Source organism: Hyperolius riggenbachi, chromosome 5, assembly GCF_040937935.1.
Source record: "Hyperolius riggenbachi isolate aHypRig1 chromosome 5, aHypRig1.pri, whole genome shotgun sequence".
Lineage (NCBI taxonomy): Eukaryota > Metazoa > Chordata > Amphibia > Anura > Hyperoliidae > Hyperolius > Hyperolius riggenbachi.
Genome location: NC_090650.1, coordinates 25,222,234 through 25,246,483, shown reverse-complemented (window position 1 = coordinate 25,246,483; position 24,250 = coordinate 25,222,234). Strand labels below are relative to the sequence as shown.

The window sequence follows — 24,250 nt, the reverse complement described above, 5'->3', positions numbered from 1 at the left end:
AGTGTAGAGAAGTATACAGCATAGGTACAGTGTATATGAGCAGTGTATTAAAGTATACAGCACATGTACAGTGTATATGAGCAGTGTATAGAAGTATACAGCATAGGTACAGTGTATATGAGCAGTGTAGAGAAGTATACAGCACAGGTACAGTGTATATGAGCAGTGTAGAGAAGTATACAGCACAGGTACAGTGTATATGAGCAGTGTAGAGAAGTATACAGCACAGGTACAGTGTATATGAGCAGTGTATTAAAGTATACAGCACATGTACAGTGTATATGAGCAGTGTATAAAAGTATACAGCACAGGTACAGTGTATATGAGCAGTGTAGAGAAGTATACAGCACAGGTACAGTGTATACGAGCAGTGTAGAGAAGTATACAGCACAGGTACAGTGTATATGAGCAGTGTATAAAAGTATACAGCACAGGGGGTAGAGGGCATAGTCTACAAAAGTATACAGCACATGTACAGTGTATATGAGCAGTGTAGAGAAGTATACAGCATAGGTACAGTGTATATGAGCAGTGTAGAGAAGTATACAGCACAGGTACAGTGTATACGAGCAGTGTAGAGAAGTATACAGCACAGGTACAGTGTATATGAGCAGTGTATAGAAGTATACAGCATAGGTACAGTGTATATGAGCAGTGTAGAGAAGTATACAGCACAGGTACAGTGTATATGAGCAGTGTAGAGAAGTATACAGCACAGGTACAGGGAAGGATACAGCACGGGGGGGGGGGGGGGGGTAGAGGGCATAGTATATAAAATTATACAGCACAGGGGTTACAGTGTATAGAAGTATAAAGCACAGGGGGTAGAGGGCGTAGTCTATACAAGTATACAGCATAGGTACAGTGTATATGAGCAGTGTAGAGCAGTATACAGCACAGGTACAGTGTATATGAGCAGTGTAGAGAAGTATACAGCATAGGTACAGTGTATATGAGCAGTGTAGAGAAGTATACAGCATAGGTACAGTGTATATGAGTAGTGTAGAGAAGTATACAGCATAGGTACAGTGTATATGAGCAGTGTAGAGCAGTATACAGCACAGGTACAGTGTATATGAGCAGTGTAGAGAAGTATACAGCACAGGTACCGTGTATATGAGCAGTGTAGAGAAGTATACAGCACAGGTACAGTGTATATGAGCAGTGTAGAGAAGTATACAGCACAGGTACAGTGTATATGAGCAGTGTAGAGAAGTATACAGCACAGGTACCGTGTATATGAGCAGTGTAGAGAAGTATACAGCACAGGTACCGTGTATATGAGCAGTGTAGAGAAGTATACAGCACAGGTACAGTGTATATGAGCAGTGTAGAGAAGTATACAGCACAGGGGTTACAGTGTATATGAGTAGTGTAGAGAAGTATACAGCACAGAGGGTACAGGGTATATGTGCAGTGTATAGAAGTATACAGGACAGGGGGTAGAGGGCATAGTATATAAAATTATACAGCACAGGGGTTACAGTGTTGCATAGAAGTATATGGGAGGAGCAGCAGTTGGCCGTTTGAATAGAGGAGTGTCTGCTCTTTTTCTTTCTGACTTTCACTTTCACTTTAGAAGAATCGAAGCTGTTTTTGGTCTCCTGCTCGGAATCTGGCCGACCACCGCCTGTCACCCCCCGGACCCCGACGGGCAGGCCAAGGAGGGGATCCAGGCGACCCTGGTGAGAGGGGGGACCCGGGTGTGCAGGGGAGGGGGGACCCGTGGGTGCAGGGTTGGGGGAAGGGTGGACCCGGGGGTGCAGGGTTGGGGGGGGGGGGGGGCAGTTTCAGCTCAGCCAGTGCCTCCGGGACTGTAGATACTGTAATAACAGGAAACACACAAAGCATGCAGAAAGGACGATGTAGTTATTACATCTCCTGTTGGTTGGTAAAAGTTTGTAACCCTCACCTGGGTGAGACAATACTTTTCTTATGTTAAAAAAACAGTAATGTCAGAGTCACCTGATATGCTGCATGCTTGTTCGGGGTCTATGGGTGAAAGTATTAGAGGCAGAGGATTAGCAGGATAGCCAGGCAACTGCTATTGTTTTAAAAAGAAATAAATATGGCAGCCTTCATATCTCTCTTAGGCCCAGTGCACACCGAGCGGTTTTAGGAGCGATCCGCCAACTGCATCCGCCAGTGAAAACGCTTGGGTAATGTATTTCAATGGGATGGTGCACACCAGCGGTTTGAGGTTTTTAGCAAACCACAAACGTGCCTCCTTGCTGCACGTTTGCGGTTTGCAGAAGCGTTTCTGCCTCAATGTAAAGTATAGGAAAAGCTCAAACCGCTCTGGAAAACGCTACATCAGAGCAGTTTTCCAGGCGTTTTGTTACAGAAGCTGTTCAGTAACAGCTTTACTGTAACAGTATTTGTAATCTGCTACACAAACGCTCCCAAAAACGCTAAGCATGTTTAGAAAACGTCTTTAAGGCCTAGTGCACACTGAGCGGTTTTTGGTGCGATCCGCCAGCCGCATCCGCCTGTAAAAACGCTTGGCTAATGTATTGCAATGGGATGGTGCACACCGGCGGTTTGAGGTTTTTGCCCAGCCGCAAACGTGCCTCCTTGCTGCACGTTTGCGGTTTTCTGAAGCGTTTCGTCCTCAATGTAAAGTATAGGAAAAACGCAAACGCTCTGAAAAACGCTACTTCAGAGCGGTTTGCCAGGCGTTTTTGTTACAGTAGCTGTTCAGTAACAGCTTTTACTGTAACAATATGTGTAATCTGCTACACAAAAACGCACGCAAAACCGCTAGGTATGCTTAGAAAACCTCTCTAAACATACCTAGAATCGCTCTGAAATCAGCTCCCAAAACCGCTAGCGTATTGCGGATCTGCTAGCGGTTTTGGTGTGCACTGGGCTTAAATATGCCTAGAATCGCTCTGAAATCAGCTCCAAAAACCGCTAGCGTTTTGACGATCTGCTAGCGGTTTTGGTGTGCACTGGGCCTGTGGCCTGCTGCACACCAGAGGAGTTTTTCTGAGCGATTTGAGTTTTTGAAACCTCCTGCTAATGTTATCCTATGTGTCTATGCACACTGGAGCAATGAGGTTTTGTAAAAAAAACCCATAGCATTAGGCCCAGTGCACACCAAAACCGCTAGCAGATCCGCAATACGCTAGCGGTTTTGGGAGCTGATTTCAGAGCGATTCTAGGTATGTTTAGAGAGGTTTTCTAAACATACCTAGCGGTTTTGCGTACGTTTTTGTGTAGCAGATTACACATATTGTTACAGTAAAAGCTGTTACTGAACAGCTACTGTAACAAAAATGCCTGGCAAACCGCTCTGAACTAGCGTTTTTCAGAGCGGTTTGCGTTTTTCCTATACTTTACATTGAGGACGAAACGCTTCCGAAAACCGCAAACGCGCAGCAGGAGGCGCGTTTGCGGCTTGGCAAAAACCGCAAACCGCCGGTGTGCACCATCCCATTGCAATACATTAGACAAGCATTTTTAGAGGCGGATGCGGCCGGCGGATCGCTCCAAAAACCGCTCGGTGTGCACTGGGCCTTACATTGGGAAGAGCTTTTGAAACCTCTAGCGTTTGGGGAGCTTTTCTGGTGTGTCTCAGCCCTATGTTCTGATATGACACAGGCGGGGGTTGGAAACTTTTGCCTCCTAATAGCAGTAGAATGGATCATCACTTGCTGAGGGCATTGCACTCCCCATTCTGGCCCAGTGCACACCAAAACCGCTATCAGATCTGCAATGCGCTAGCGGTTTTGGGAGCAGGTTTCAGAGCGATTGTAGGCATGTTTAGATTTCTATACATGCCTGGCATGTTCTGGAGCGTTTTTGTGTAGCAGATTTCATATATTGTTACAGTAAAGCTGTTACTGAACAGCTACTGTAACAAAAACGCCCGGAAAACCGCTCTGATCTAGCGTTTTTCAGAGCAGTTTGCGTTTCTCCTATACTTTACATTGAGGCAGAAACGCTTCTGCTAAAAGTGCTGCAGGAGCCACGTTTGCGGTTTGCTAAAAACCTCAAACCGCTGGTGTGCACCATCCCATTGAGATACATTAGCCAAGCGGTTTGACGGGCGGATGCATGACGCATCAAAAACCGCTCGGTGTGCACTGGGCCTCTGTGATGTTTCTCTACTGCTGCTCTTTCAGCCCTCTGTCCTTCCACATTCCAGCAGGTTTGTAGCAAAATACAGTAGAAGCAACAGGGAGGAGCACCCAGTCCAGCAATACAAGAGTCACATTCCTTATTTAAAGTGGACCTGAACTCAGGACTTCCTCTCTGCTGCAAAAAATAAGCAGCAGCAGCAGCATAACCTTTAACTCCCTCCTGACCGCCTAACGCCAGAAAGCATGAAGTCCTGGGGCGGGGTTTTTGCAGGCGTTCGCGCGTGCATCTCCGCTTAGTCATCAGTCTACTAGCGGCGATCGACGCTAGCAGACTGTTACACGGCGAAACCGCCATCTATTTACATTGCATAGCGCTGCGATCTACCACAGCGCTGTATTGGGGACACTGTCCCCTGGAGAGGCTCAGAGAACGAAGAAAATAAACAAACCTGGTGGAAAGCTCTGTTGGTGGGCAGAAAAGGGGGGGCATTCATTTGTGTGCTCAGTAGCGAGCTTTTAAAGATGCAGAGCACAAAATTGTAAAAAATAGCCTGGTCACTAGGGGGGTGTAAGCCTGTGGTCCTGCAGTGGGGCAGCACTGGAATGAGGGGACTGTGAGGCCTCTTTTCCAAGGGCAGTTGAACTGTGTGCTCAGCAAACAGTTACCAGGCAACAGTGAGCAGTTACCAGGCAGCAGGGAGCAGTTACCCGGCAGCAGCAAGCAGTTACCGGGCAGCAGCGAGCAGTTACCGGGCAGCAGCGAGCAGTTACCAGGCAGCAGCGAGCAGTTACCAGGCTGCAGTGAGCAGTTACCAGACAGCAGCGAGCAGTTACCAGGCAGCAGCGAGCAGTTGTGAGAGCTGGATAGTCTTTTCACTGCCTATCAACTGCTTGTGGAAAAGGGTCCTAATTCCGATTTGGCAGTTTCTTTTTCTATACACTGTGCATGAACTCCCCATACAGAACTGGGAATAGGTACAGTGCTAATCAGAAAGGGAAGGTTAATGATTTATATTAATCACCAACCTTCAGAATCTATTATCCCCCATGACAAATTCCAGCTCCGCCCAGGTGAATTCCACTTCCTGCAGGGAAAGAAACGTCTGCAACGTTGGAATCTGAGATCATCTCTGCTTGATTGTTTTGAACTCAGGGAATATGCACTGACAGTGGTTTAAAGAGGAACTGTTAAGGGGCTTACACACGCACTATTGTAACAAAGGATGAGTCCGTCAGACCCTCCCGCGGGGACGGTCGTTCTGCCGACAGTAGTATGTGAGTACAAGCTGACAGCGGACTGATAAGACTGTTTTTGACTGATCCATCTGTCTTATCAGTCTGCCGACAGCTTGTACTCACGTGCAGCTGTCGGCAGAACGACCGCCCCACGGGATGGTCTGCTGGACCCGTCGTTTGTTACAATAGTGCGTGTGTACGCACCTTAATAAAAATGACATAATGAATAAAATTGCTTATTTTTCACAATATTCATTTATAGATTATGTAGTCAGTGTTTGCCCACTGGGAAATCTTTCCTCTCCCTGATTTACGTTCTGAAAATGTACCACTGGTGGAGACATCTTTAGTGCTGCCAGGTGATCTGTACGGAATGTTCGTTACTGAGAGTTCTATGCACAGAGGGAGATACTGCTTGCTTGGCAGTTGTAAAAAGATGTTATCTATGATTAACTGTCAGGACCACGGTCATGACATCACACTGTGGGAGGGGTTTAACCACAATATCAGCCATACAGACCGCCAATGATCCGTTTGTGAAAAGGAAAAGATTTCTTATGGGAAAGGGGGACAGCTACTGATGATTGGGGTGAAGTTCAATTCTTGGTCAAAGTTCCTCTTTGAATACCTAATTCTGGCACAACTGAAATGCCTCTTCAGATGTAAACGTTATGCAATCAGGCGCATGCACATAAATACAAAAGCATAAATGAAAGGCTAATCACAGTGAAGGAACGTGTACATTACAACTTGCATGTCATTTCAGGTAGCCTTGCATGTGAATAGTGTTAGAGCCATTTGGTTTTATGCATGGAATACACTATACAAACTTTAAATAGACCGATAGCCAACCATTTTGTTGATTGGACATTGATCTGTGGTGTGTTCAGTGGTTGGGTGTTGGGTTGCATTGAATCCCTTCTGTCTCTCTACTGTGTCCCAAACTCATCCCTGTATCTACTAAATCCCAAAGCCCTCTGTCCCTCTACTTCTCCCTAATCCCCTTTGTTCCTCTATTGTACCCTAATACCCTCTGTCACTCAATTGCACCCCAGTCCATCTTGTGTTTCTGTTGTACCCCATCTCCTCTGTCCCTCTTCAATACACCATTACCCTCTATTGAACCCCAGTCCACCCTGTTCCTCTGTAGTACTCAAGTCACCTCTATTCCTCTACCGTACCCCAGTCTCCTCTGTCACTGTATTGTACCCCAATCTGTTACTTCCCTCTATTGTACCTCAGTCCCCTCTACCCCTCTATTTTACCCTTATCCTCTCTGTCTCTCTATTGTACTCCAATCCCCTCTATCTCTCAACTGTACCACCATCCCCTCTGACCCTCTACTGTACCCCAATCCCCTCTGTCTTTTTATTGTACCTTAATTCATTCTCTCTCTCTACTATTCCTCCATTTCCTCTGTCCTTCTACTGTCCTCCAATCCCCTCTGTCCCTCTACTTTACCCCAACCCCTCTGTCCCTCTACTGTACCCCATTCCCTCTGTCCCTCTACTGTAGCCCAATCCTTTCTGACCTTTCTACTGTACCCCAGTGATCCCCGCTGTCCCTCTACTGTACCCCAATCCTCTCTGTACCTCTACTGTACCCCAATCCTCTCTGTCCCTCTACTGTACCCCAATATCCTCTGTCCCTCTACTGTACCCCAATCCCCTCTGTCCCTCTACTCTACCCCAATTCCCTCTGTCTCTCTACTGTACCCCAATTCTCTCTGTCCCTCTACTGTACCCCAATCCCCTCTGTACCTCTACTGTACCCCAATCCTCTCTGTCCCTCTACTGTACCCCAATCCTCTCTGTCCCTCTACTGTAGCCCAAACCTTTGTGACCTTTCTACTGTATCGCTATTCCCTCTACTGTACCCCGATCCCCTCTGTCCCTCCCCCCTATTGTACCTCAATTCCCTCTGTGTCCTACTGCAGCAGTATTATGGAAGTTACTGGTGCCATGTTAAATTTATAATAATAGTAATGGTGGAGGTTCTGCCCAGTGGCGTAGAAATGGGAGCTGCAGAGGTCTCGACCGCACTAGGGCCCTTGGGCCAGAGGGGCCCTCCCTCAACCACAGTATTAGCTCTTTATTGATCCTGTGCTGGTGATAATCACTTCTATAGATGCTTTGAATAGCAGTAAATGTATAGAGTGCCTAGGGGTCCAATGTATAACTCACATGCCACCGGTTCTACCTGCATCAAACATTAGCAGCTTCAGGTATAGGATGGGTGGTAGGGGGCAGCTGAATTCTGAGAATAGAAAGTGAAAATAAATCGGATAAATCCAGCACTGCCTGTCTGCCGTCCTCCATGTCGTGGTGCAGTTTATATGTAATATTCAGTATTTAAGGCCACAGTGAGACCAATTGTTGATTACAAGACAGCCAAAAGGTTTTTAAACTGTACTTATAGTCAAGTGTGGTTAACATGTTTTCAAATATAATTCAAAAGGCGTTGCACGTGGAAATTTCCATGCACAACTCCTTTTGAATGATATATTTATATGATTGCTCTGAGTTGTGGAGGGGCTTGTGGATACCCCAGCATTGAAGTCGGCAGCAGGTGAAATACGTATTGCTCTCCAAGCGCCCTCCATTCTTTCTATAATCTTGTCAATGTTTTCAAATATAATATCTACAATACAATACAATAACATTTGTAAAGCACTTTTATCCCACAGGACATTGCATAGCAGTGTTCTCCCCAAAACATTTTTCTAGCCAGGTGGCATGAAAAAGTAGCCGGGTGGGGTGAGATGAGAGAATGTAGGGCCAGCACTTCTCTGCGCAACTCTGCATATAGCATAGGAGGAGGTGATCCAATGTCAGCCGGGTGGTCACCAAAGCTAGCCGGGTGGAGCACCCGGCTAAAAGAGCCTGGGGAGAACACTGCATAGATATGTCTCAGATCCATACAGGGCTGCAGGCTGGACTGTGTTACAGAGGAAATAAGTGTTCATAAATGCCAGACTAAACAGGTGGCTTTTCAGTTTGGACTTAAATACTTCCAGGGATGGAGATGCTCTGATTGGGTGTGGCAAGAAGTTCCAAAGTGTAGGGGCAGCATGACAGAAGGCTGTCTCCAAAGGTTTTGAGGTGCACTCTGGGGGTTGATTAAGTTATTGGATCCTTTAGATCTAAAATTGTGGGGGGTGTGATGCAGTTGCAACAAGTCCTTCAGGTGTCTAGGGCCCAGATTGTAGATTGTGCAATTATTTTAATGTCAATAACAATAAGCCAGTCTTAAACTAGTTAACAGCCTTGCAGCGACATTCTGTACTAATTGCAGGCGGTGCAGGTCTTGGTTTGTAAGGCCTGTATAGAGAACATTGCAGTAGTCCAGCCTTGATGTGATGAAGGCATAAACTAGGGTAGGAAGATCTGCTGGAGTTATGAGGTGTTTAATCCTTGCAATGTTCACAACAGCTGAGATCTGATTCCTGAAGCTTAATTTCCCATCAATCAGTACTCCCAGGCTGCGCACACAGTCTGAGTGGTTCAGGTCTGAGCTCCCTATCCTTAGTGGTGCTGCACACACAGTCTGAGTTGTTCAGGTCTCAGCTTCCTATCCTAAGTGGTGCTGCGCACACAGTTTGAGTTGTTCAGGTCTGAGCTCCCTATCCTCAGTGGTGCTGCGCACACAGTTTGAGTTGTTCAGGTCTCAGCTCCCTATCCTAAGTGGTGCTGCGCACACAGTTTGAGTTGTTCAGGTCTCAGCTCCCTATCCTAAGTGGTGCTGCGCACACAGTTTGAGTTGTTCAGGTCTGAGCTCCCTATCCTTAGTGGTGCTGAGCACACAGTCTGAGTTGTTCAGGTCTGAGCTCCTTATCCTTAGCGGTGTGGCTGAGACTGGAGCTGCTTTGCTGTCGAGCGCTGACCTTCGATAACAAGAACCTCAGTTTTTCTCAGCATTTAGTTTTAGCCAGTTATTATTCATCCGCTCCTGAAGCTCAGCTAAGCATGCGTTTATTTGTGGAGTAGGGTCTGTGACGCCAGGTTTGAATGATAAATATATCTGGGTGTCATCAGCATAGCAATGATATGACAGGCCATGTTTTTGTATGATTTCTCCAAGTGGCAGCATGTATATGGTGAAAAGTAAAGGGGATAATATCATGCTACAGCAAAAGTGGTGAAGAAATGGTTAGCTGACAACAACATTAACGTTTTGGAGTGGCCCATCCGGAGTCCTGACTTGAATCCAATTGAGAATCTGTGGAGGGAGCTAAAGATCAGGATGATGGCAAGAAGCTCGTTGCTAAAATTGAATGGGCAAAATTACCTGTGGAGACAAGCAAAAAAGCTGGTCTGCAATTATAGGAAGCGTTTGATTGCCGTAATAGCCAATAAAGGCTTTTCTATTGATTATAGAGAAGGATATGCATAACTTTGAACTGGACACTCTGCTCAAATGTAAATAGAAGCTGAGAAATGTCTTTTTTCCACAACAATGCCTCTTGTACATTGTTGTATTATCTTTTGGGAGATACCTATATCATTTCCCGTCATAAAAATATTTGCTGGTTGAATAAATGCACTATAAATGATTTTTTTACCTATTTTGCTGTCACTTAGAGTAGATAGTAAAAAGCTGATACATCTGTCAGATTTTGGACTAGTCTATCTCCTCTTGGGGGATTCTCAGCATCTCCTTTATTCTTAACAAAAGCACTCCCGAAAAATTTAGATACATAGATATCAGACTCAGCCAGCTTCCCTAGTCACTTTCGCTCTATTCTGGCAGTTGGACTGAGCAACTGCAGTTCAGTATATCCTATTGTAAATGAAGAAATAACTGAGCAACCCCTTGAGGAGACGGACTAGTCCAAAAACTGACAAATCTGTCTGATTTTCACTACCTACTGTAAGTGACAGCGACATTGGGAAAAGTAATTTACAGTTCATTTTACTCTGGGGAAAAAGCAAATTTATATGAGTGTATTTTGCATTTTTCGTCATAGCTGTCCATTAGGACAAATGCAGAGAAAAGTGGAGCAGCTGGGAAGAACCAATCAAGTTTCAGTAGTTGAATGAAAGGAATCTGACTGGTTGCTCTGGGCAGCTACCATATACACTCGAGTATAAGTCTAGAAATGTAGGTCTGACACGCTCAATAAAAGTATAGGGGTCGGCTTATACACGAGTCACAGGCAGTACTGAGCACACTGAGTAATGTGTGTACTAATAGTGACATTCCCATTTGCAGCAATGTACCCTGCGGTAAGTGACACTTTCTTGGTAAAGGAAATGCCAAGAAAACAGAGGTCTGATAGTCCTGTCCAAAACAAGTAACAAGGAAAGGGGCAGGGGAAGAAAACTGGGCTGCAGGAAGTGAGGTAAGTTATTGCTACAGTTGGGAGCCTGAAGGAGTTACTGGCTGCAAAGAGAGTCTGAAGCAACTAAAAATTGTTATTTTTACCTCATAGTTCGCTTCAGCAGTCTTAAGAGAACCCGAGGTGGGTTTGAAGAATATTATCTGCATACAGAGGCTGGATCTGCCTATACAGCCCAGCCTCTGTTGCTATCCCAAACCCCCCTAAGGTCCCCCTGCACTCTGCAATCCCTCATAAATCACAGCCACGCTGCTGACAAACAGCTTGTCAGAGCTGGCTGTGTTTATCTCTATAGTGTCAGTCTGCTGCTCTCCCCGCCTCCTGCAGAATTCCGGTCCCCGCCTGCATCCCTTCCCTCCCCGCTGATTGGAGGTAAGGGACGGGGGCAGGGACCGGAGCTATGCAGGAGGCGGGGGAGCAGCTGAGACTGACACTACAGATGTAAACACAGCCTCACAGCGTGGCTGTGATTTATGAGGGATTGCAGAGTGCAGGGGGACCTTAGTGGGGTTTGGGATAGCAACAGAGGCTGGGCTGTATAGGCAGATCCAGCCTCTGTATGCAGATGTCATTCTTTAAACACACCTCGGGTTCTCTTTAGGGCCTGTTTCCACTACATGCAGAATGGATGCAGAAAAACTGACTCCAACGAATGCCTATGGGAAAATCTGCATCAGAAAAATTGCGTTTTGTGGAAACAGGACCATAGAAATTCATTGGAGTCAGTTTTTCTCCATCCAATCTGCGTGTAGTGGAAACAGGCCCTTAGTAGAGGTAAACTGCCGCATCCCGACAGCAAAACGAGGGGTATAGACCCCCAAAATCCCCGGGGGAAAATCCAGGGAGTGCTTCCTGAAAGCGGTAGAGCTTTCTGCTGCAGCTCTGCCTCTACTGAAGTCAATCGCCGCGGATCTCCGCCTCTCCCCGCCCCTCTCGCTGTTCCTTCACAGAGAGAGGTGGAGATCTGCACGGCAGTTGACATCAGTAGAGGCAGAGCTACAGCACTAAGCTCTGCCTCCCCGGGCAGCAAAATCCACGGCCAAGAAAGTAGTGGATGTTTGCCCCGGGATTTAGGGGGTTTAAACACCTTGTTTTGCCACAGGGATGCGGCAGTTTACATCTACTGAGACTCCTGAAGCGAACTACCAGGTAAAAATAGCAATTTTTTGTCGCTTCAGAGTCTCTTTAAAGTGACCCAGAGATGGTTAAAATGTTTTTTACTTGCCCAGGGCTTCCTCCAGCCCCATCAGCACGGATGCGTCCCTTGCTGTCCTCCTCAGACGCACTCTGCTCCTGTAAGCGGCTGTGTGACGTCACTCAGTCAGACTGAGCCCAACTGAGCCGTCTACCAGGGTTGGATTGCGGCTGAACGGAGCATTCCAGCCGGACCGCGGGAGGCATGCGTGAGGACAGTGAGACACGCATCCATGCTTATGGGGCTGGAGGAAGCCCCGGGTAAGTAAAAAAAACTGGCTTTTTATTAATCTCTGGTTTTCTTTAAGGGGCAGAAGGGGTTAATGGCTGGAATAGTTTATGCAGTGCGGGGATTAACCCCTCCTGGTCCCGAAGTGCAGCCATTAACTTTGCTGCGTAGACTTATACTTGAGTCAATAAAAAATCCAGCTTTACCTCCCAGGCTGTATGATTATTGGATTTAAGGGATTTTTCAGCATGTTTCAGACCCTAAAATCAGGAAACTTCACTTACTCACCTCCCTGGAATACAGCGCTGCAATTTTTCCTCTGTTCTCCATGTGGCGCTGTAACCCTGTCGTGAGATAGCGATCTCAGCAGAGAAGGAGAATGGCTGCTGGTGCCTGGATCCCCTGGGAGGTGAGTAAAAACACCCACTGCGCACCATTGCTGTGCATTGCGCTCACGGAAGGTAGCCCGATGGTGGTTTCGGGTTACCGCCAGGGAGGTTAAAAGGGTGAAATATTGGGGTCGACTTATTTTTTACTCTCAAGCTTTTGATGAACTGTTCTTATAAAGACTTAAAATTTGATCTACCGTATTTTATGGTGATACATTTTCACAAGAGTTTCCTCTTTTTAGGAGCGGGGTCACCATGGCGGATAATCTTGTCCTACACGTTTCCAACATCCCCTCTGCTCTGTATGAAGAGGACTTGGTGAAAGATAAGCTTCTTATACACTTCCTACGGAGGAGTAATGGCGGTAATGGAGAAATCAGTATTTGGTACCCCACAGAAGAGGACGGAGTGGCCTTACTGACCTTTGACCAGCAGGAAGGTATGGCTGAGGCTCATCATAGAGTTTTACATCTATTGTTTTATAGGTGTGCTAAAACAGAAGCCCAGGCAAGGGAATAAGTTAGCCTAATACTTTCCTCTTAAGGTGGCCATACACTGGTCGATTTGCCATCAGATTCGACCAACAGACAGATCCCTATCTGATCGAATCTGATCAGAGAGGGATCGTATGGCCACCTTTACTGCAAACAGATTGTGAACTGATTTCAGCCTGAAACTGTTCACAATCTGTGGTGGTGGTGCTGCCGCCGCTCCCCCCCCCCTCCCCCGCATACATCACCTGCTCCGCCGGCACAACTCCCGCGTCTCCGCTCTTCTTCTCCGTCTCCGCTCTGGTCTCCAGCATGCTTCCCTTCTTCCTGTCTGGGGGAAATTTAAACAGTAGAGCGCCCTCTACTGTTTAAACTTCCTGCCGGGACAGGAAGAAGGGAAGCATGCCGGAGACCAGAGCAGAGACAGAGAAGAAGAGCGGAGACCCGGGAGTCGCGCCGGCGGAGGAGGTAATGTATGCGGCTCTTTTGCGTCGGTCGTCGGGCACTCGAACGCCACTAGCGATGCGCTCTTTACCCGCGGGTGATCGACGGTTATTTTCCGCACGGCGCGATCGGACGGAATGGATCAAAATTCGGCGTGTAGCGTGAACGATTGGCAGCAGATTCGATCCCAGTGATCGAATCTGCTGTCGAAACGGCGGCAAATCGGGCCAGTGTATGGACAGCTTTACCGGTAAGGTCCCTGCTGCTCCCAGTTCTCTTCTTCTCAGCAGGTATCTTTTTCCCCAGCCATGATAGTCCTGAAAGTCCTCCAGGCAAGTCCTCCAAGATGGACACTGGTTGTGATTGACAAAGCTGCTACCCTCTTTCCTTTCCCATGATGGTAGCGGGGTGGACAGACATCAGCAGAAAGAAACTCTGCAAATACTGCAGCACAGGGGGAGAAGAACCAATGGAGGAAAGAGGAGGAGAACCTAGAGACCAGCAGGGGGGGTCTCAATGAGGCGGGGAGCATCTTTTTTTTGCTCCCTAAATGTGAGAATCTATCACCAAGCATATACCTAAGTATACTGCTAAATAGGTTTAGAAAACAAAGTGGGCGAATAATTTTTTTGTGCAAGATGGGGATTTTGCAGCTAAAAAGAAGAAGGCAAATCATAATACCCTCAGGAGGGTCAGTGTCTATAAGCCGCGTACAGAAGCAAAGTGGACAGAGCACCTCTGTGTGCCGCTTCTGACCTGTGCCTTTTATGCTTTGCACTGTTGCTACATGATTGGCTGAAAAGATAATTTCATGAGTACGCAGGTGTACAGCTGAATGTATATTGCTTTTATGTATATAGTATAAAAGTTCTTATATTTATGATTACAGTGGCACTGAGGGTCCTGAGAAGGAGTCATGTGCTGGAGATAAAGCAACAGTCCTACCCCCTGGAGGTGAAACTGCTGGAGGTGAAACAGAAGGAGGCAGAGCGGCGTAAGGCAGAATGGCTGGAGGTGGAGCGGCAGAAGGCAGAACGGCTGGAGGCAAAACGACAGAAGGCAGAACGGCTGAAGGCGCAACGGCTGGAGGCGAAACGCCTGGAGGCCGAATGGCTGGAGGCGGAACAACAGAAGGCAAAACTGCTGGAGGCAGAACGGCTGAGGACGGAACGGATGGAGGCAGAACAAATGAAGGCAGAACGGCAGAGGGCAAAACAGCTGGAGGCAGAACAAATGAAGGCAAAGCAGCTGGAGGCAGAACGGTTGGAGGCGAAACAGCTGGAGATGAACCAGCTGAAGGTTGGGTTATCACAGGTAAGTGACGGAGCATCATATAGTCCCATTATCCATGCATAGTAACCTTATTGCCACTTGTGAATGATTCACCAGGTGATGTACTCTTAGGCCTGGGACCCAGTACGGTTGTTTTGCATAGTCGCAAAACGCCCGTGTTTTTCTTAATCGCATGTCATTCATTTCTTAATGACATTTTAATTTTTTTTTTTTTTACTTGTAAAATGTTTTGTTTGCCTAACTTTATTACTTCATTGAATGAAGTGTCATGCATGTGCATAAGCGGGCACACACGGGAGTGCGCACATGCGCCAATGGGTGGCAGTTTTTAATTTTGGACACAGTTCTACGCCCTGGAACGTACAGCAGCACTTTTAAGGATGTAGAATCTACCCTCAAAAACGGGAACTAGTAAAATGCGAAATTTAAAAAAAAGCACACAATTTAATCTGCTCATAGATTAACCTCCTGAGCATTACGGCGCTCAGGAGGTTTTGCTAGCCTGAGTCCCCCGTTATAAAACGATTTGTTTCTATAAATAAATAAGCGCAGCCTCCCCGGACAGCTTCAGTCTTCTCTATGGGGAGAATCGTACGCGACGTCATGCGCAGACCCTATCCTCCCCATAGAGAAGAGCGGCGCTATGCGGGGAGGCTGCGCGATCGCTGGAACCAGGCTGGGTAATGTATAAGCGAATGTATAAGCGGCGGGATTGGGGGATTCTGGGCAATCGTGGGTTGTGGCCACATGTACTAGCTAGCCTAGTGCTAGCTAACATCTTATTTATCCATAGAAACAAAAAGTTTGATAGCGGGGGACTCCTGAGGCTGGGAAAACCTCTGAAGCAGCACGCCCGACGCAGTGTCCGGCTTACCGCTCAGGAAGATCTGTCTGTGCAAGTGTGTTCCATCATTGCATAGGAATGTGGTAAGTGCGATTCTCGCACTGCATGCATTGAGCATTCAATACATCCCCACAGTGATGTGACAGCCACCATGTTGTGTTCTGTTTAAAGAGAACCTGAACTGAAAATAAAAAGTCAGAATAACCATATGCAGGTCATACTTACCTCCTGTGTAGTCTAATCATCAATCACTTTCTCCTCTCCTGCGTCCCATTTGTCCCCTGTGATCAATCTAATTCTCTGTCCTCCATTTTAAAAATGGCCATTACCCATAACAGCTTCCTGGTCAGCACACTGTTAAACTGTAATATCACCCACTTGAGCCATAGGAAAGTATGGACATTACCTTGCACATTCATTTGTAACTGACAGCTGTTGATATATAACTGACAGCAACTGGTATATTTCAGTTCTGACAAAATATTGTCAGAACTGGAAGCGATCACTGTAAGAAGAAAATGGTGAGCTTCTGAGAGGAACTGATGGCGAGGTGAGTATGTAATATTCATTTGCAGCTACATCATGTGTCTATTTTAAATACTTTTCCTCGCTTCAGGTTCCCTTTAAGTGTGAGTATTTTACCCATTGATTTAGTAAGCAGGTAGAATTAAAGGGGGAACAAAAAAAAAACACGAAAGAGACGTAAACGTGCAGAAAAAAATAATATATAAGTGCATAAAAATGTGTACATTTCACAGGTTATCCCTGCCTTAACCCCCTTGGCGGTATGAAAAATTCCGCCAGGGGGGAGCGCAGCAGTTTTTTTTTTAATTTTTTTTTTTTAATCATGTAGCGAGCCGAGGGCTCGCTACATGATAGCCGCTGCTCAGCGGCATCCCCCCGCCCGCTTCGATCGCCTTCGGCGATCACCGATCAGGAAATCCCGTTCAAAGAACGGGATTTCCTGGAGGGCTTCCCCCGTCGCCATGGCGACGGGGCGGGATGACGTCACCGACGTCAGCGACGTCGGGACGTCATTGGGAGACCCGATCCACCCCTCGGCACTGCCTGGCACTGATTGGCCAGGCAGCGCTCGGGGTCTGGGGGGGGGGCGCGCCGCACCGGATAGCTGCGATCGGGCGCGCGGCGGTGGCGATCGGGGTGCTGGCGCAGCTAGCAAAGTGCTAGCTGCATCCAGCAAAAAAAAAATTATGTAAATCGGCCCAGCAGGGCCTGAGCGGCACCCTCCGGCGGCTTACCCCGTGTCACACACGGGGTTACCGCCAAGGAGGTTAAAGTATCACTATCACGAAAAATTGTAAAATTTAAAATACATAAAAATGCATAAATACGAAGTATGTTTCTTCCAGAGTAAAATGTGCTATAATTTATTTTTCTCCTATGTTGACGTCACTTACAGTAGGCAGTAGAAATCTGACTGAACTGACAGGTTCTGGACTAGTCCAAATCCTCATGGGAGAGTCTGAGGGTGCTATTACACTGGGCTGGTGCAGTGCGGTATTTTACCGTATCCCACCACTGGGCAATGAAAGTCTATGGGGACTTTCCTAGTGACACGGTACAGCACAATGCGACGAAAGTGACTTTGTGTTGCATCCCCGACGCAAGGACAGATCTACATTACTGCGCGCTTGACCGGCAGTCCGTGTGTGCGGTGGAGGGGAAGTCATGCAAGTCTATGGTGACGCAGGGTTTCTTAAAAATGTATGCGGCAATGTTGCGGCACACATACACGGAAGCGTATTTTTACAATACACTTCTGTGCACTTCTGTATTTCCAAAACAGGATGTGAACGCAAGCGAGCATCACTTCCTGTCAGCCAGAAGGGGATTACTTTTTAGTAACCTGGTAATCACAGAAGGCCATTTTTGGGGGTGCAGTGTGGCCCCCGGTCTGAAACCGGCCTCAGTTTTCTTTATTTTCAAAAGCACTTAACGAACAGCAGTTGCTCAGTCCAGCTGCCAGAAAAGTGTGAAACAGGTAGGGAGACTAACCAGCTCCTTGGTATAGAGCCCTTCCAGGGAGTGCTTTTCTAAAGAATAAATGAAATACTGAGAATCCCCCATGAGGAGATGGACTTAAAAACCTGTTAGTTCTGTGACATTTTTACTTACTTGTATGTGTTTACATGTATTTTAAATTTTACATTTTTTTTTCACGATAGTGGTCCTTTAATGGAAACTTGGAGCAAGGTTTAAACAGATCCCCTCGTTACACTGCGGTGCCCCATGTAAATTTGGTGCCTTCGGTACTCTTCATCAGCCCTTGGAAGCATTCGTGTCCCCAAGTGTTTCCAAAGACGGGCGGCTCCGTATGTGCGAGCCTGCACTCGTGTGTACGCAGTATGAAGCCGCTCGTCTTCAGCAATATTTGTTGACAAGAGTAATTATGAAGCCTTGAAGAAGAGCCCCAAAGAGCTATTCAACCTATTGGTCAAACCGCTTCAACAGGGGGACATCGGTGGTCCAAGGTGGTGGAGAGAGGACGGGGGAGACTCTATGAGATCCAGAACCTTCCCTATACATACGTGAGTGTCTGGATAGTGTAATGCAGGGGTCCCCAAACGTTTTTGGTCGAGGGCCGGGTCAACATACTTCAGACTGCTGGGGGCCGGAGTATACATAAGTTGATGTAGAAGTCTTTGCGGGCCGGACAGTGAAGCATACCCAGCTGTCAATCTGCAGTTCAATTGGACAGCAGTGTCACCTGATGTGGAATTTGATTGGAAACCAGCAAATTACTGCTTACTGGCTTCCATGTGGATGGGTGATGCCAGCATTGCTATTCCATATGCGAACCACCAATATTGAAAGATGGAGATGACCTCATTTATAAGTAATACATTTTCTGTGTGGGGGGCCAGTAAAAAAGCCTCAGGGGGCCACATTCGGCCCGCGAGCCTTAGTTTGAGGACCAGTGGTGTAATGGTTAAGGGCTCTGCCTCTGACACAGGAGACCAGGGTTCGAATCTCGGCTCTGCCTGTTCAGTAAGCCAGCACCTATTCAGTAGGAGACCTTGGGCAAGTCTCCCTAACACTGCTACTGCCTATAGAGCGCATCCTAGTGGATGCAGTTCTGGCGCTTTGAGCGCGATAAGCCAGCACCTATTCAGTAGGAGACCCTGGGCAAGTCTCCCTAACACTGCTACTGCCTATAGAGCGCATCCTAGTGGATGCAGTTCTGGCGCTTTGAGCGCGATATAAATGTTCTGTGTTTGTTTGTAATTATCAGCTAAGGCTTCTGGTTGGAGTCACCTTTGTCGAGAATCTGGCATGTGGATGGCAATTGTGAGAGATGATGGTAGCAACGATGGTGAGAGTGAGAAAAATAACAGCCTAGAATCAAATGAAGGCCTGAGACTACATACCATGTTTATTTCATCATGTCACATGTTAGTTAGTTCGGGTATCCTTAAAGTGAGACAAACGGAAAAAAACCTGATATAATGAATTGTAGGTGTAGTACGGATAATTACATTAGTAACAAAGAGAAGAGCCTCATGTTTTGATTTTCAGTTATATAGCTTTTTTTTTATTACATTGCATCATTCTCTAATATTTTCAGTTTTCAAACTACACTCTGCATTTTAAACTATGAAACAGAGCAGAGCTAATAACCCTTTGAACTTCCCTGTAGTAAAATCTTATCTGAAGTTGTCTTTCACTGTTTCTTTGATGTACTGTAGAAGTGTTTCATAAAATAGCACTGCTCTAACTAGTCAGTCAGGCCTGCTGCACACCAAAAACCGCTAGCAGATCCGCAAAATGCTAGCAGATTTTGAAACGCTTTTTCTTATTTTTCTGCAGCGTTTCAGCTAGCATTTTGCGGTTTTGTGAAGCGTTTTTGGTGTAGTAGATTTCATGTATTGTTACAGTAAAGCTGTTACTGAACAGCTACTGTAACAAAAAACGCCTGCAAAACCGCTCTGAAGTGCCGTTTTTCAGAGCGGTTTGCGGTTTTCCTATACTTAACATTGAGGTAGAAACGCACCCGCAATCCAAAATCTGCAGCAGCCCGGGAGTATGCTTTTCTGCAAAACGCCTCCCGCTCTGGTGTGCACCAGCCCATTGAAATACATTACCCAAGCGGATCCGCACCCGCAAGCGGATCGCAAATCGCAGCGGAAACGCTCTGGTGTGCACTAGGCCTCAGAGAGCTCAGAGAAGCTCTTTTGCATAGATAACAACTGAAGTTTCTTTACTCTTCCTGTACTGGAAACAATATGAGACTCATATATTTGCTACTAATGTTCTATGTCTTAGCTGTACTACACATATAATTCATTATATCATACATTTACAGTATTTTCACTGTATTCACTGTTCTATTTAAAGCTACGTTAAATACTTCAAACTGTCTTTGTCCAAAAATGATTGTTCTGTATTGTCTTGGCTGGAAATCTCAAGCATAAATACCTGTTCCCCATCCTTACTGGCCTTCTCTTCCATGGTCCACCAGGATGTATCTCTCTCATCAATGTTTTGTTCCTGTGAGAACATCAAAGCAAGTTCCCGCACGAGGGTGCCACTCCCTCCTCCTCCCTCCTCTCCTCAAAGTGAATGCTGCGTAGCTGGTGGCCATGCAGTGTGTCTGTAGAGCCCTTGTTCCAAAACTGTCACCCAACACTATCTCCAACAATTATTTTAGGCAACAACTTCTAATGTGTACTTCATGCTGTAGTGCTAAACAGATAGTAGTCTTAAAGAGAACCCGAGGCAGGGTTCTTACAAGCAATCCCCATACAGAGGCTAGGTCTGCACATAGAGCCCAGCCTCTGTTGCTATGTAGCTTCCTCCAAAGCCCCCCCTGTGCACTGTCAGACCCCATTAATCACAGCCGCGCCGTGCGGCTGTGTTTATCTCACTAATGTCCGTCTCAGCTGCTCCCCCGCCTCCTGAATCGCTCCGGTCCCCGCCCGCGTCCCTTCCCTCCAATCAGCGGGGAGGGAAGGACGTGGGCGGGGACCGGAGCTATGCAGGAGGCGGGGGAGCGGAGACTGGCATTAAAGAGATAAACACAGCCCGCTGTGACATGCTGCATGTCGACAGCGCAGCTGTGTTTTATGGGGTCTCGCAGCGCGCAGGGGGGGGGGGCTTTGGAGGAAGCTACATAGCAACAGAGGCTGGGCTCTATGTGCAGACCTAGCCTCTGTATGGGGATTGCGTTGTAAGAACACGGCCTCGGGTTCTCTTTAAGGACAGACAGGAGGTGCAACTCTAAGGTAGGCTCTAAAGAATATTAGGCTCTGCAAAGTGTTTTTCTACTCTTTATTGTCTTTTGCCATACATGAATAGAGGTGAAGGATGAGTTGCCTTGGTAGAGAAGATGTTTTCTGTCTATTTGTCCATCTGTACATTTAGACATCTGGCTAAAGCAGTCTGTTAAGTACAATATTTTGTTTTGCAGTTTTCCATGCCCATCAGGACCAAGCTGAGCCTTCAACATTTCAGTGACACCTCAGAAGTCCAGAAAGTCATTGAGAGACACAACCTAAAATGCAAGAAGCGAAACTTAGAACTTTTAATTGAAGGGAATTTTCATGATCTGAGCCGATGCCGTGATGAACTTTATGAAAAACTGAGGACCTCCATGTCTTTTGCAGATGTGGACAACCACATGACCCTTGTGGACCAGCAAAACTCAGAACACAATCTGAAAAAAGAAGATCACAGACAAAAGGCACACCTAAAGGACAGGTCTTCATCGACCAGTAACCAAAATACATCAGTTAGGATGGCAGACCAATCATCTGAGTGTACGTCAGATGACAGTTACAGTTCAGATATTGGTAGGAAGGGAAGATCTGGCAGAAGGTCACCTAAGACTGGTAATGCAAGATCAGCTTCAGGAAGCAGAAACCTAGCATTTACCATCACAAAGCCAGCTGAAGGATTACCCATTCAATCAATACAACAGAGGGACACAGTGACTAAGTCAAGTTCCAGTCAAAGAAACCTGAAGGACATGCACGATGCAAACGCCTGTAAAAGAAAACCCAAAGAAACAATTGTAGATAACTTACCTTCCAGCCCAAAACACCCCAAGAACGTTTGTGCAGATTTAACTTCTGACCAGAGGGAATACAAGAAGTCAGCCACAAGTTCATCTAATCCTGCATCTTTTGCTGAGGCCAGTCCATCATCTTCAAGATCAACCGCAGATAATTCTTCAAGACCAACTCACTCCAGAAATAACCCTGGTCAGAAAATACTTGTTGAGGAACTTTTTGTGAACCCAGCAGTTCTTACCTACATAATTTCATTTAAAAAAGAAATTATTGATGCCATTCTTAGTCAAGCTAATGCACAAATGAATACAGAAAATTATGATCAGGTTAACAAGGTTATATTGACTGCAAAATCTGCAGATCTTCCAGAGGAATTTCACAAAGTTGTGCTTGAAATATCTGTCATATTTCAAGAGTACCAACATTGTCTCCGGACTGAAAGAATTAATCTGTCATATAATTTGGAACCAATCAAGAAAGAAGAAATCAGAATCTTACAGTTATATCTCCATTATCGGGAGATCTGGTCATTACCAGATAAGAACATTCTGCACCTTACTGGTCCTTTTAGAGATGTCCTTGATTTTATGGTGAAATGGAGAGCTGTAAAAGGTAACATAAGAAATTTGATACGGCTGGTTAGCCAAGAGAATGCTCCTAATCCTTGTCATCGCCAAGAAATAAGGATGGACAATTTACAATTCTCCACAAATTCTATTGTAAATGAGGACAAAACACTAGACATTGATTCACCATCGGAAAATAATAGAATACCAGCCTACAACTCAGGGCTGTCCAGTGATCCAGCAGTTACCAGGACAAATGATAGAGATGACTTTAATTCTAATTCGAGGAATGCCAAGGACACATTTACAGTCAATGCAAGTACAAATAAAAATACACCCAGAAACCAGGATGCAGTTGATAGAAACTCCATTCCAAAACATTCTAAGGACACCACTGCAGATTACTTTACTTCTAAGCCCCAAAAAGATGTGGACCTATTGACAAAGCAAACTTCCAGCTCATCATCTATGGGAGCCAGACAGTCATCCTCACAATCATACACTGCTAATTTATCTGCACCAGAACATTCAAGAAATAATCTGGACCACATTCCACTCTCTACAGCATTCTTTGTTGACCCTTTGGTTTTTTCCTACTTAACACTTTTTAAAAAACACGAGATTGATCAAATTCTTAGCCAGGCTTATGTTGAAATGCGAACAGAGCCTGGAGATGAGTTCACCAACATTGTGTTGACAGCAGAATCTCCAAATTATCCCGAGCGTTTTTACAAAGCTGCTCGTGAGATTTCACGCATCTTTTCTGTCTATGAGCGTTCACTTAAACATGAAAAGATCACACTGTCAAATACATCAGAGCGACAAAAAGAGCATATAATCGGAATGTTGCAGTCACATCTCTCTCGTCATCACATCTGGTCATCTGTGGAGGAAAACATTCTACATCTTATTGGTCCTTCCGTAAACATCCTTGAATTTAAGGAGAAGTGGAGAGCGAATAAAGAGGACATGTTGACATTCCTACGTTTTGTAACAGAAAGAGAATCTCGGGATCCTCATCTGGTGGAAGGGATAAACAGCTTGCATCTGTCCACTCCCAGAAATGACTTGACACATGATGGCCAAGGCCATATGGCAAGACCTGCGAGTTCCAGTCAAAAGCCTGGCACCGGGACAAGAGGTGCGAGTCCACGACCCAATGTCACTCGTAACAAGACATTGCCCAATCATTCAAAATAATCTTATTGAAGATTAATTTATTGATGCTGACTTAGGGTACCCATTGACGCTGCAATTTTTAGTGATCGATCACATTTTTTATCAGATTGTTCAGATCAAAAGAAAAGATCAATTCACAGCATTAAAGCATCCCAGCTATTCCCATTACCAAAAACTATTACGACTGCATGTATGAAAAAATCCATCATGCCAATCGACAAGATTGATTTGGGCTCATCCAGCTTTTCTGTTTTCATACCGCATGATCTGAATAATCTGGCCGAAAATATTATTGTTCACTGAAAAATGTTTTGTCAATTGGCACCTTTACTGTTAAAGGGAACCAGAGGGCCCAGAAAAAAGATTCTATACATACTTGGGGCTTCCTCCAGCCCCATACGCACGGATCGCTCCCACGCCGCCGTCCTCCGCTTCCTGGATCCGCCGGTACCGGGTCCCGTCACTTCCGGCGGACGCGGCCAATTGTCCACATCACAGGGGCTCCCTCCATACCCTTACGTGTGCGGCTGCGCAGTATGCAGCTGCACGGGTATGCCGGGAGCCCCTGTGATGCGGACAATTGTCCGCGTGCTGCCGCCGACTGGCCGAAACTACGGGACCCGGTACCGCCGGATACAAAAAGCGGAGGACGGCGGCGTGGGAGCGATCCGTGCGTATGGGGCTGGAGGAAGCCCCAGGTATGTATAGAATCCTTTTTTCTGGGCCCTCTGGTTCCCTTTAAAGTGAAGCCAAAATTAAACAACCAAAAAATAGATACTTACCTCAGTAGTGGGAAGCCCAATCTCTGGATAGTCTAGAGGCTTCCTGGACCCTCCTGCAGTCCACCGTTCCAGCTCTGCAAGCCACTCAGGCATAGCTTTTTTACTTTTTGGGCTTAATTTCTACTGGGCTTGCGTGGACCTTACTCATGCA

At 46.3% G+C, this 24,250-nt stretch overlaps 1 protein-coding gene across 1 annotated transcript; it reads left to right on the top strand.

Annotated features, from left to right (window-relative positions):
• Positions 1 to 1,550: 1,550 nt before the first annotated feature.
• LOC137518024 (histone-lysine N-methyltransferase, H3 lysine-79 specific-like) lies at positions 1,551 to 23,666 on the top strand. The gene is made up of 4 exons (XM_068235196.1): positions 1,551 to 1,685; positions 12,714 to 12,910; positions 14,296 to 14,720; positions 20,972 to 23,666. Exons 2-4 carry the CDS (start codon positions 12,727 to 12,729, stop codon positions 23,336 to 23,338), a joined length of 2,976 nt encoding a protein of 991 aa, XP_068091297.1. The 5' UTR covers positions 1,551 to 1,685; positions 12,714 to 12,726; the 3' UTR covers positions 23,339 to 23,666.
• The last annotated feature ends 584 nt before the right edge of the window (positions 23,667 to 24,250 follow it).